The sequence below is a fragment of the Nymphaea colorata genome, chromosome 10, assembly GCF_008831285.2.
Source record: "Nymphaea colorata isolate Beijing-Zhang1983 chromosome 10, ASM883128v2, whole genome shotgun sequence".
Taxonomy (NCBI): Eukaryota; Viridiplantae; Streptophyta; class Magnoliopsida; order Nymphaeales; family Nymphaeaceae; genus Nymphaea; species Nymphaea colorata.
In genome coordinates this window covers 2,997,367-3,010,990 of record NC_045147.1, presented here as the reverse complement: position 1 = coordinate 3,010,990, position 13,624 = coordinate 2,997,367, and the positions used below count along the sequence as shown (strand labels likewise).

At 40.3% G+C, this 13,624-nt stretch overlaps 1 protein-coding gene across 1 annotated transcript; it reads left to right on the top strand.

Moving 5' to 3' along the window:
• Nucleotides 1-719: 719 nt before the first annotated feature.
• LOC116263061 (tRNA(adenine(34)) deaminase, chloroplastic-like) lies at nucleotides 720-11,954 on the top strand. Its single transcript, XM_031642642.2, has 4 exons — nucleotides 720-5,516; nucleotides 5,609-5,696; nucleotides 10,886-11,013; nucleotides 11,444-11,954. Exons 1-4 carry the CDS (start codon nucleotides 1,027-1,029, stop codon nucleotides 11,703-11,705), a joined length of 4,968 nt encoding a protein of 1,655 aa, XP_031498502.1. The 5' UTR covers nucleotides 720-1,026; the 3' UTR covers nucleotides 11,706-11,954.
• Nucleotides 11,955-13,624: the final 1,670 nt, after the last annotated feature.

The window sequence follows — 13,624 nt, the reverse complement described above, 5'->3', positions numbered from 1 at the left end:
GTTTCAGCTTTCAACACACACAATATTAAATCCTACCCTTTGAAACTGTGGGATTGAGGTATGGGGCTCAAATACTTGGAGAAGTGAAATAATACAAAATCTACTTGTGTATGAATGCATCATCTAGTCTGCCAAACTTGCATTTTAAAATAGATTTGCGATCTTGATTCTCCATTCCTTTCTTCATTTTAATGACGGTCTCCAATCTCCACGTCGAGTATAAGAAACTAGACTGTGAAGATTGGCAGAAGAAAAATGAAATTTGTGAAAGCTTGGAATATTTTTTCCACAAATGTAACACTGTAGAGAGTCTATTTTTCAAAATAAATTATTGAATACTTTTTTAATAAAATATGACTTTTGAGGCTGAAGTATTTAGCAATATCTCGAGTCTTGATCTTTAAATACTTGTGAAAACTCCCCTCCGTGTCATGATTCAAGATCCTAAGAAACCAAGTACTCCATATAAAAAAATAAATTGTAAAAAATAACTGAAGATTACCACATATAAAAGATAATTCAGTGGTCACAGTTTAGTTCCTTCTTGTGAGCAGATTCGTACTGTTATCTTGCCAAAGAGAAAAGCAAAATTTCAATGTATAGCTGCTTTCGTAATTCCGTAGTCATACGTTATCGGGGTAGTTCGATACTCGATTAACCTCGTCTTGTGAATTGCGACCTAAATATCAGGCGAGTTCCAACTCCGAACTCTATCAGATCAGGCGAGTTCCAACTCCGAACTCTATCAGATCAGGCGAGTTCCAACTCCGAACTCTATCAGATTAGTTTCCCTCTCGGGGAACGTCGTTTGATAGTTGATGTCATCTCTTTTCTGGAGGCGGACAAAACCCAATTACCTAAGCAAGGGCACGAGAAATCACTCCTCTGTGTCTTTCTCTCTCTCTCTCTCTCTCTCTGTGATGGAAGCCAGACGGCTAGCTGATCCCTTTAGCTGAATCCCTTAGCAGATCAACAAAATCAGACAGAAAGAGAGAGAGAGAGAGAGAGAGAGAGAGCAGGAAAGGTATGTATCAGGCTCACTTCCAATCGGCCCTGACGGTGAGGGACACGGCCTCGTTCCCTTGCTGCAATGAGTTCCGCCACTGTCATTGTCAAGAAAGGCTTCTAGACTCTGTTTGTGCTTGTGGGCATGGATTGGGTCGGTACCCACCTGCTTGTGGGATGAGGCAATCGTCTCTGATCCCCCAATTTGCCCCCAAAAGGGTTATCTATTTCGGCAGCAGTGGGAGTTGCTGGTCTCACGGTCACGAGTCTCAGTTCTTTCGTCTCAAGGAAGATTGCCGGGAGAGGAGAAGGGCTGCGCGTGCGGTACAGGAAGAGAAATTTGGTGGTCCTTGGAGGCTTGACTACGGGGTGGAGATTCACAGGTGGGTACAGGAAGCACTGAGTTTGTTGGTCAGGTTTAACACTGGTTTATTCCCTGGTCCAGGGAGGTGGCGTGATGTCCGATGCGACGAGTCTCCATTTCTTCGGTGTGATCGCGACCTCGATGGCGAGAGTGAGTCCGGATTTAGTTTTAAGCATTGGGTCTCTGAGGAATTTGCAAATGGGGATGTTGGCCGAGCTCCTGACGACAAATCTTTGGCTGGAAATGTTTACAAAAAGGCTGGAGGAAGAAGGAACAGAGATTCCCGTGGTGGTCACAGACGTCGTGATGAACGTGAGGACGATGATGCTGCTTGTGAAGTTAGTGGTCGGTGGACTGATCATAATTCTTCTTCTTCTTCTTCTTCTTCTTCTTCTTCTTCTTCTTCTTCTTCTTCTAAGAGGCGACAGAACAGAGGAAGATCGCATTCGCTGGTTAAATTCGCCGTTCAGGATAAGCATTTCTCAAGTAGGCGGGATCAGACTGAATCAGCATCAAGGGCTAGCAATCATCATGGTGTTAAAAAGGATGTAAGAAGCAGAGTCTCCCGTGGTGGTGACAGACATCATGATAAACCTGGGGACGATGATGCTGGTTACGAAGTTAGTGCTCAGCGGACTGATTATGATTCTTCGTCGTCTTCTTCTTCGTACTCTTCTTCCAAGAGGCGACAGAACGTAGGAAGATCGCATGATAAATTCACCGTTCACGGTGAGCATTTCTCAAGTAGGCGTGATCAAATCGAGAGTACCTCCCCAACTCGCTCAATTGGTACTCAAACAAGTAAACAGGAGCAGATTACGCGAGAAGATCGGCACTCCTGTGACTGGAATAGAAGGAATAAACAAGAGACTGTTGGAGGCGACCGATCCTTTTCCAAGCGCGATAAAATCAAGGTATGTGTGGGTGAAGAAGAAAACCGTGCATCTTCCTCAAGAACAGGTAATCATCGCTGTGAGCAACAGATTCAGATGAAGCAGGAAGACTCTAAAATGGAGAGAAGAAGCGACACTAGAGACTCCTCTGTTTCCCGGGGCACCTATTCTGGTGGTTATAGGCATGACAAGTCTTGGGAGGATAGGCAGGACGAATCTTGTGGGAATAGTCAAGTTAGGATAGGAGTGACGAGAGAACAGAACCAACGACATGATAGAACAGCACATGACGAGATGGATTGTAGTGCCACAGATGCTTGCTACAGGTACAAAGACGGGCAAAGGGTACTCGTCAACAAGAGGCAAGAAACTTCAGCGTCAGTTCAACATTTAGCTCAACGTCCAAAGCAAGCTCAAGTGAGCCAAAGTTCCAGGGGACCTGAACTGCCACATCCTGATAGTTCAGTTACTATTGTGGATTCAGACTTGTCGAGGCTTCGTGAGTCCAAGGAGTACGTCTGTAAGCATTGTGGTTCTTGCATTGTTGATTCTTCGAGACAAGTAAGCACCAGCAGAATGGAGAGAGATACAAGGATCTCGCAAGAACAGATACCATCAACACAAGTGCCAATTACTTCATCTTCTCAATTGCCACTGGGGAGCTATTCAAGCATTAGTGCTGGCCAGAAAATGACTAAATATGTTACTAGCGATTATAATGGGAAGCATCGTCGATCATCAAACATGGAATACACGCAGGAAGTAGTCAGTGGTGGTCCACCTATAGGTGTCAGGATCCCAGAACCAGCGATCTTGCAGGAAGAACAAGGATCTCAGCCATCTGAGCCAAGACCAGGAAGCTCATCGAAATTCACTAGTGCCCATCAATCAGGTCGACTGGAAACTAGTGTCTTTGTTGCTAGAGACCGCCACTCCTTGAGTACTAGCGGCTTACAGGAAGAGGCTATTCCCTCGGGACGGACATCTGCGCAGGGGGTTTCAATTCGTCCACCTAAGTCTAAAACTTGTGGCGATCACCAATCGCCTGATTACGCAACTAACGATTATGTTACATTGCATCGTGATTCTGAAAAAGTTGATTATCAGGAAGAATTTAAGAGTAGTTCACAGACAGATGCGGCCATTCGGAGACAGGTAACCTTACAGGATCCATCTGTGCCTTCATCTTCTACGTTGGTGCTTCAGGACTCACTAGGAACTGCTGCTGCTGATCGTCAACCAGCAGGGTATACAGCTAGCGATTACGTTGGGAAGCGTTGCCGATCGTCAAACATGGAATACACACAGGAAATAGTCATTGACGGTACATCTACAGGCGTCAGGATCCCGGAACCAGCGACCTTGCAGGAAAAGTCAAGATCTCAACCATCTGAGCCAAGGCCAGGAAGCTCATCGGAATATAGTGGTGCCCATCAATCAGGTCGACTTGCAACTGATGTCTTTGTTGCTAAAAACAGCCACTCCTTGAGTACTAGCGGTTCACAGCAAGAGGCCGTTCTCTTGGGACAGATATCTTCGCAGGGAGTTTCAATTCGTCCACCTCCGTTAGAAATTTATGGCGATCATCAATCGCCAGATGACGCAATCAGTGATTATTTTCACGGTTCTACAGATATTTATTATCTGGAAGAATTTAACACTAGTTCACAGAGAGGTGCGGCCTTCCAGGGACAGGTCACCTTCCAGGAACCATCTGTGCTAGCATCTTCTAAGTTGGTGCGTCAGGGCTCAGTAGGAACTGCTGCTGCTGATTGTCATCCAGCAGGGTCTGCGTCTAGTGAATCATTCACCAGGTCATCACAGATTGGCTCTCATGTTCTTAGTGCGCAACTGCATGGAGGAGCTCCCAGCAATCAATCTGAAACCGAAAATACAAGAAATGACGACCTAAGTGGGCAGTCGGGGCTGCACACCAGAGACAGTGATTCGAGCTCAGTCGTCTGCATAGGTAAGTCTTCTCATGAAACGAAAGAGTCTGTTCATCAACTTCCCCAGGCAGGCTTGCCTTCCCAGAGAATTCTGATAACAACTGAGAAAACATTTCTAGTAGAGAGGGAGAGGACATCTGATCAGACCACCGTTTTACAGCAAGTAGTATTGGCGAATCAATCAAGTGCCGATTCTGTAAAAAGCGGGACGAGTGCAAAGAACTCGAGAAACTGTGGGATGCAGGGTTCTTGGCAGTCTCCTGCATCGTCTGAGATAAGAGGACCGCCTGATGAAATGTGGGATGTTGCAGGTGAAGCATTTGAAGAACCTTATGGCGTGGAAGCCACAGAGCCTCCTGTATCTGTAGCTTCTGGAGAGAATTTGACTGAAGGAACTGCTACTGAAGGAGCGGTTGCAGGATCTGATGTTGCATCTTCCAAGACTGCAATCGTTAAGAGGCCAAGCAAATCATTATGGGGCTACCTTGCAGAAATTGTTAAGGCTGGTTGGATATTACGCATGGGATCGCATGATTCAACACCAAAATCTACTGCTAAGAGCTCATCAAATGAATCTGGGGGTACTGAAGCGTGGTTTTCAGGTTATGAACCAGAGGCTGAGGAGAAGGTGAAGAGAGAGAAGAAGGGTGGGTCAAGAGAACCACCAGCTGTCAAAGGGTCAAGCGATGAGATTACCGCTGAACTGAGCTTGAAACAAGGGCAGGAGATCACCGAACGGGAGAATGTCCAGGCAACAATAACCAATGATGGGTTTGCTACGTCTCCAGTACGGCTCTCTGAACGTGGATCTATCCGCAGAAGAGCTTCCTCATTATCAGATAATCAAAGATGGGAGTCTGCTGCTAATTCTGCCCATGTTACTTCATCATCAGCGCCAGCAAGTGGTAGAACATCACCGGACACCATTACAAGTTCAACCGGCACCACTAACGTGCAAAAGCAAGGAGAAACTAGTGAAGTCGGAGCTTCTTTTGTGGAGATTACCGGTGACTTCCAGACAGGAATTCAAGAACAACCCATCAAGGGAGGGCAGGAAGATGCTGGTATGGAAGATACGGAAACAACCCTAATGCAGGGTAAGTTAAAACGAACTGCACAAGTTCAAAGAGAAAGATTTGAAGCGTGGGAAGAAGCTTATAGACTTGAAAGCCAGCAGAGAAAAATGGATGAGATGTTTATGAGGGAAGCTCTTCAGGAAGCAGGAAAAGCAGCTGATACCTGGGAGGTACCGGTTGGTGCTGTTTTGGTCCATCATGGTAAAGTTATTGCCCGGGGCCGCAACCTGTAAGTAATATTTTTCTGTTTTTTCCCTCTATTTCTAGGTTAATATGTCACTTGCAGAGTAAAACTGATGACTGGGTGGATTGATGTTTCAGCGTGGAAGAGTTGAGGGATGCAACTGCACATGCTGAACTGATATGTATCAGGGAGGCATCTAACACACTTAAATCTTGGCACCTTGCGGTAAGTTTTCCTTAACTTCTCCCGTCTATCTTTTTGACCTTCCAGCCTATAAAGTAATTCTGCTCTATGTTTTAAGATTTAATATCTGATTTATGTATCCATGTTTCTGCTAACCTCAAAGGCAGCAGAAACTGCATTGTGGATGCATATCCTGCTTCATAATGTCCTTGGCTTTTAATTTAAAAAGAGAATTGCTGTTTGGCAATCCTTCTGTCTGAGGCGTACTTCACAACATAAAGAAGATAATAACAAATAGTGCCACACCTTTAACTTCTGATTATATATATATATATATTCCTGAGAACATGTCTAGGTATGCTATTTATTTTTTGAGAGCAATTGCCATTCCACTATCTTGATTATTATGTTATGTGATGCTGTTCTCTTACTCAAAAGTAAATTACTAGTTATCTTTCCTTTTTATAAATTAATTTGCCATTGAAGAATCCCCTGCCATCTGGAGATGAATACCACTGAATATGAAATGCAATTGCCGCTGTGATTGAAAAACCGCTTGGCAGGATATAAAATCCCTTGCGGAGAATTTGGCAACCAGGTAACAGTATAATCTGTTCATAAACTGGAGGAATATATAAGACCCTTAGAGAAATTGGCATTTGGAAATAATGTAATAGTTGAATGAACAGGTGTTTCTGTAAAGAGCTTGATAAGATACAAATCTATATCAACAACCCAGATCTCCTTCCAAGAAGCAAACATTCAACAAGAAACATAGATAAACTATATTTCTCACAACAAAGCCTCATACTACTCATGAATCATAAATGAGAAGAATTCTGTAATTCCTAAACTAAAGAACTTGCCTAAACTAGAAATCATAACACCTTCCCTCAAACTTATAGTGTAATTACTGAAAGTTTGCCAAGAAGAATGAGGAATGAGTTTCAAATCCTTTGGTGGAGATCAGTTAACTAAAACACTGATGGAACATATGGAAATTTAATAGTCCCTTTTAGAAATTTCTCTCTTACAAATGACAATCCATTTTAATGCGCTTGGCTCTCTTGTGACATTTATGGTTACTTGCAATATCGATGACACTTTTTTGTTGTCACAGCGTAGCTTGGATGGCCCTTCAGATTGGATTCCCAGTCTTTGAGTAGACTGTTCGACTAAACAATCTCCATAGTGGTTGAAGTCATGACAAAGACGAATAGGAGAATGCTAGTTAATGGGTTCATCTCCGAAGCGGAAAGAAAATAAGAAAACTCCCTTGTTTATAGTGTTTTTAGCATGTCTGACAATTTGCTAGATAGCCTACATGTGAATCACAATTGGAGCATGTTGAAACAGCTAGCAACATAAACAACATGTGCAATGTTTGGTCTGTGACGCTTAAGGTAAGGCACTGAAAAAGTTGGCAATATGATATGGGGTTTTCTAGAGGTTCACCATCATTGACCCTCATCTTTTACGCTAGGAGCTTTTGGGGACTCAGCAATCTTATCATCAGTTATCGCTGACCTATTACAATATTGGCTGCAAAATTGATTTCTGACAGAAAATAACCTTTATGGGAGTGCCGAACTTCTATGCCAAGAAAGTATGTAAAAAAACTTATCAAATATTACCAAATTCCTCTTTTAAGAGGTTCTTGATTTGTTTTACTCCATTCTTTTCACTTCCTTTGATTATCATATCATCAACATAGAGATAGAATTTACAAGCCATTAGTAGAATTTCTAACAAAAGAGTATATAGGGTAGCAGAACTTAAATTTATTATCATTCATAATACTGCTAAAGCAGTTATACTGGTTTTTTGTGCTTTCTTCAACCCATAAAGAGCATTCCTCAATTGAAGAACTTTTCCCTAAGAAATATTGTAACCAGGATGAGGAGACATAAAAACTTCCTTGTTCAACTTACCATTTACGAAAGCCTTTTAACATCCATTTGATATGTGGACCATCGGTTAATAGAGGCGATAGCATCAAGAGTACTAACTGATGTTATATGAGCAACAGGAGCAAAGTCTCCTCATAATCTATTCCATACTCTTAAGAGTAGCCATTGACAACTGATATAGCTCTCAATGTTTCAAGGTATCTGTCACTTTTGGTTTTAACTGTAAAAACCTATCTACATCTTATCGTTTTCTTATCTTGAGGTAGAGATTGAATTTCTCAGGTTTTACATTTCTCTGAGGCCATTAATTCTAATTTTGTTGCTCTACCCATTAAGGATCTTGAGCAACTTCATAATAGTTTGAAGGTTCAGTGTGAGAATGGATTGCAATCATGCAATTTCTATATCTAGGTGAAAAGAACTTACATGGCACAAACTTTGGGGGTGGTCTAGTACTTACTATTGGATCTTCTAATGTGGGACTTGAAGTGCCTTATCAAGTTGAGCTAAGCAACATTTCACTCATGGAGTTTGACTGTTCTTTTTCTTGATAGCTTTCTGTGATTGCAACTTTCTTCTGAAATTTTTTTCCACTTTGGGCATGTTGATTTTATATGCCTAGGCTTGCGAGTTGTGACAACGAAAAAAAGTAATTTTCTTGTTTGTTTCTTTATTATTCTTTCTAGAATGAGGAGGTCTGTATGGTTTTATATAATTTCCCAGTTTTGAAATCACCAAGTGACTCTCACCCCTTTCTTTATAATGAAAAAGTCTATTCTCTCTCATAACAAATTCGGCAAGGGCTTCATTAAGGTGGGGTACTTGGCCAGTTGGCCTTTGAAGAAGTGAAGTCTTTGCAATATCAAATTCCGGTCGTAGACCCGTAATGGATTTATTGAACTTATCTTCTTGCATTTACCTCTCTCTAAGTATAATGTCATGAATTTCCCACTATTTGGGCCGAAATATGTTTAATTCATCCCATAGTTGAAATAATTCCTCATAATAATCCTTGATGGTCTTATCAGCTTGTTGTAGGTTTAAAATGTTAACTTACACATTCCATTTATTGCAACAATATGGTATGCATTTTCTTAAGGAACTCTCAAGGCTCATGTGCATGTTCAAACTTAACAAGTTGAACGCTTACAGAACTATCAACAGCATTTAACATGATATGAGCTTGTGATGACCAATTTTCGACTCTTTCCATTTCTTTTTGCATTTCTTAATTGTTTTTTTTTTCCGCTCCTTCTACTTCTTTTGCCTTTCCATCAATAGTCTGGGTTAAAGTCAAATTTGGCTCACATGAAGACGCATCAATGCATCCCCATAACCCTTTACCTCCTATCTAGTGCTTCGTAGATGAAGCCCACATAATATTGTTGGTTGAAGAAAGCTTGAGGAAAGGCTGTAGAGAAATGCAGTCCTTGTCTTCCATCTTAAGGTAGGAAAAGAATACATCGATCAAGGGGAAGATGCTAGGCCACCATAGACGAAGGGAGAGTTTCATTGCATGCTGGGAACCAATGACTAGTCTTCAACTCCTCCAGAGTCTTTGATCACAAAGATGCTTTGATAATAATAGCAAGATCTTCTTGCTCTGGTACCATGTAACAACAAGAAAAGTCTCTTTCAGAGAAGGCAAGAGTCAACAAAAATATAGATAAAGTTTATATTTCTCACAACAAAGCCTTATATTATAGATGAATGATAAGAACGGTGCACTAAGGCACAAAAAGGTATTTGAGAAACAGTTAAGAAAGCTTCAAAGAAGCATGCTTTGCAAAGTGCCAAAATGGCCCATATAAAGACACTAAAGAGGAAGCCATTGGGGAGCCCAACAGCTCTCGCAGCTGATCTTTTTAACTGAAAAAAAAAAAACAAAAACAATACAATAAAATGAAAAAGAAAAACAGATTACAAAATAAAATATAGAAGATCTGACTAAAAGTCCTTAATAAAGGACTTATCTTAACTTGAAAACCTAACAGTTTAGTCCTCCTTTTCTAGGTGTATTAGCTTCTAAGGTCATGATTATTTGGTAAAAAGAGTGAACATATGCATGTCTGTCACCTATGACCTGTCATTAAAACAATTGTATTTTGAAGCACCTAGGTAGCCTTGTTAGAGACTTAGAACACATCCCTTGTATGTTGAAAAGCCTCAAATGGCCACAACCTTTTGTGTCCTTCATGAACGGCATTAAGCACATGAAAGTTGTGTAAAATTCTTATTCAAGTAGGTCTAGCACACGTAATTTGCGCTGAAATTCTGAGACTTTATTGTGAATGATGTCTTGCTTGTCCTTACCTTTTAACATGATAACTAAATCCTTTAATAACTCAAGTTGAAATTTGTTGTAAGAGAAGAACTTCACTAGTTTCTCACCCATAGGTTGGAAGTTTAATATCAAAACATCATATTTGTATACAAGTTTCAGTCACCTAAATTCCCCAGTCATGTAAGAATTAAACCATTGAACTTTCTTAGCCTAGGCAACCTTTTGATATAGTGTTGCTTTCAGTGGCTGTTGTTTGCTTTGGATGTGGAGTTTTAAGCTTGTCAAGACCACTAAATAAAATACAACTTCTACAAACATCCAATGTATGTGTAGGAAAAGTTCTATGACTGCCCCTTCCATATACAATGCAATAACATACCTGTTTATATGTAATTTTTTGTTTCCATCTTATCGTATTAATGCCCAAGGTTCAAGTGGGTCCATTTGAGTGGTTGGTAATGGTCGGACCTGAATCTGGAAACCAGACAGATTTTAATCATTTTATGTACTTACGTTGTTCTTTGCATCTCGTTCGCACCTCAAAGAGTACCTTAGTCAAGTGGTCAAGCAATGCTGCAGTTCCAGTTATTCAAGGAAAGAAGCACTAGGAATGAAAATATTTTGTTGCTTCTTTCATGCAAACTTTTTTGAATTTGGATGAATATTTGGGCAGTTTCAAGTTCAGTTTGGAAATATCTGAATCTGTGGCCATCTGTTTCTGGTTACATGGATAAAGTATTTTTCTCAGAACTAGATGGAAGTAGGTTCTATGTCAAGGGAGTTGAAATGTGGATGGAGGTATCTACTTGGTGGTGTGCCTATAGTATGTTGGTTTACCTTTATTCTTTTCTGCAGATTGGCTTGATGGCATTTACGATCCATTGAATTATATATTGAAATTGTCAATTCACTCACGGAGGATAATTTTGACAACTATTTCTAATTTTTACATGATAAATGTTGCATATACGAATGAAAGTGTGTTGTTTACACTTTTAGTTACATTTGAACTCAATCTCTGGTTTGCTTTTTTTCAGGGGACAACTCTTTATGTCACAGTTGAACCTTGTGCAATGTGTGCGGGCGCTATTCTTCAAGCTAGAATTGATACGTTGGTCTGGGGGGCACCAAATAAGCTTCTTGGAGCTGATGGCAGCTGGGTCAGGTATGCACATATTTAAGTTCTTAAGCTATTCATTCTTTTTCTTTTCTTCCATGACTTTCCAGTTGGCTGAAACTTGACTTCTCAAAATTTGAGATCTGATGGTGCTTCACATATTTGGTTAATGTTATTGTCACATTTGGATGATCTGTCACCATTGGAGTCAAATATAGACCAAACCTAAGTGAGCTTTTGCTTGTACACGTATGACTGGACCGCCACTAACCATTTGACAGTGATATAGGTGCTATTATGTGGTGTCAGAATGTCCTTAGTAGTCAAGACTGCCTAGAAAAATAAAATTTGCCAAGTCAAATTGCCAAATAAACTGGATTATTCTTTGAACCTCTTTTTAGCCAAATGAGAAATGACCTACTCTGACCATGTTAGGGCATGTTCCAAAAGAGTTTTAACCTTGATCATTCCTTTGCAGACTTTTCCATTCTCCTGATGAAGGACAGAGCAGCTCGGGACAACCGAGCTCACCAGCAGGTCCAGTACATCCATTTCATCCAAATATGAAGATTAGGCGTGGTATCCTTGAAACTGAATGCTCTGATGTGATGCAACAATTTTTCCAACTGAGGAAGAAGACCAGGATAGAAGAATCTCCACCTTCATGCATGCCACTTGCAAATCCTCCAAAATTTTTCTCTAAGATGCACGACTTTTTTGGTATGATGATCTGCTTGTAGCTGTTGGTTTTTCCTATTAAGACAGAAATTTTGACACGATACCCTTGGTGAGTAATGACTAATGGGAGGAACCTCAATTAGCCTACTGAGCCAAGAGTTCTGCTTCAACTGAAAAATGAACAGAAACTAAAGATAACCTGTCAATATCTATTACCAAGTCAGAATGCGGAACAGATGTACTTCAGCGGTTTCTTGAGGATTTCACAAATTATCCTCATATTATCCTATCCTCTCTGAGAGCTTTCTTTTTTTCTTTTTTCCTTCTATGGGTTGTCTCTCAATTGCGTAGTATTTTGACATCTTGCTCGAGCTTGCGGTAAACAGGAAACCAAGGTCATATTTTGGTGCTGCATCTTCAACATATACATAGCAATTATCACATGTGGAGAGAAACTATTATTGCATTTTTGAAGTGTCTATGCGTCTACCACATATTGCACAATCAAAGAGCTTTGCTTAGAGGATGGTTCATTGAAGATACCGTCGTCATTATTCATGAGTATTGGTTAGCATAAAAGGAAAGAACACGTTTAAACAAATTGGCCGAAGGATTATGATGATGTGCACTAGGAGTTTAGGGAGTGCTCGATTAATTTTTCTGGATTTGATGTCATTTGGATACAGAAAATCACCCATGTGCTTGTAACCTAGTTTCTTCTCATCTTTTGTTGGTCATGGGAAGCTTGGGTTTGAGCTTGTGAGATGATTGCATGCCAAGCTTCGGGGATGTTAGTGTTACTGACTAAAATTTTGCCTTACAAAGTTTATAATACTGCCTTTATGCACACAGGTGCTACAGGTGCTATTAACATGGCAAGGCACGCAAACATACACACATATGAACAGATAAATTTGGCCAAAACTAATTATGATGCATTTGATCAAATTTATTGATGGTTTGAGCTACCATGCATGGATAATCGGTGGACGACAACTAATATTTTGACCTTCAAAAAGTAAACTACACATAAGGCATTATAAACTATTAATCAAGTTGATCCAATGGCCATCGTTGGCAAACTTGGGAATGAGACTCGGATCGGCAGCCAACCGGGTCAGTGGGTTGACTCAGTGACTTGGTCGGGTCAAATACTAACATTGGGTTACCGCCATGATGCAACCAAGTTATCAGACTATTGCCCTTTCTTTGTTTTAATTTATTTCCCAAACGATCTAGTTAACTACTTAATACTTAAAGGCTTTGTAAAATCATTAAAATATAAAAGAAAAATGTGTGTTTTCTCTGGGTGTTGGGAGGTCACCGGTGTTTTAATTGACCACCTTGGAGGCATCAAAGAGAGAGATATCAAGGATGAGGCTGGTTTTGGGCTTTTGAATTTGGGAATTGCTGGAAAGGCAAAAACCTCCAACAAATGGTCAATGAGAGAGAGAAAGAGAGAAAAAAACCAATCAATTCAGCCTCCTCTCCTTTTTTGGTCTTTTCATACCAATTAGAAAAAAAGATCAAAATCAATTTTTATCATTAATTTAGCTTTATATTTCCAAAACTCATATTATGCCTAACTCAGCTGAGTGAGCCGAGTCTCGGCCGAGTCAACCAAGTTTTGGTGTGGATCGCTTGGGTCCTAACCTGTGACCCAGTAAGAGAGCGATCCTGGATTTGCCAACTATGCCCATGGCTTCACACAATCAATTATGCCTTCTAGTCTCTCTTGGCTATCAAGCACTATGACTACTGTCTTTATAAATTTAATTGCACAAATAAATACAAAATGTTTTAAATGGCAAATCAGATGTATATACTAGATTTTATATGGTTTTAGACATTGACAGTCTTAGCTTTCTCAAGTCACAAAACTTTAAACAGTTTTTTGTTCATTATTTATTTATATACAGCTTGCATCAACCTGTACGATTAAATTTGAAAAACTGCTTAAATTTGGAGAGGCACTATTTAG

Excerpts from the sequence above, each read along its gene's own strand:
- LOC116263061 (XM_031642642.2), top strand. The coding sequence starts at position 1,027 with ATGTATCAGGCTCACTTCCAATCGGCCCTGACGGTGAGGGACACGGCC. Across the intron at positions 5,697-10,885 it reads TTAAATCTTGGCACCTTGCG|GGGACAACTCTTTATGTCAC; the intron begins GTAAGTTTTCCT and ends GCTTTTTTTCAG. Across the intron at positions 11,014-11,443 it reads GCTGATGGCAGCTGGGTCAG|ACTTTTCCATTCTCCTGATG; the intron begins GTATGCACATAT and ends ATTCCTTTGCAG.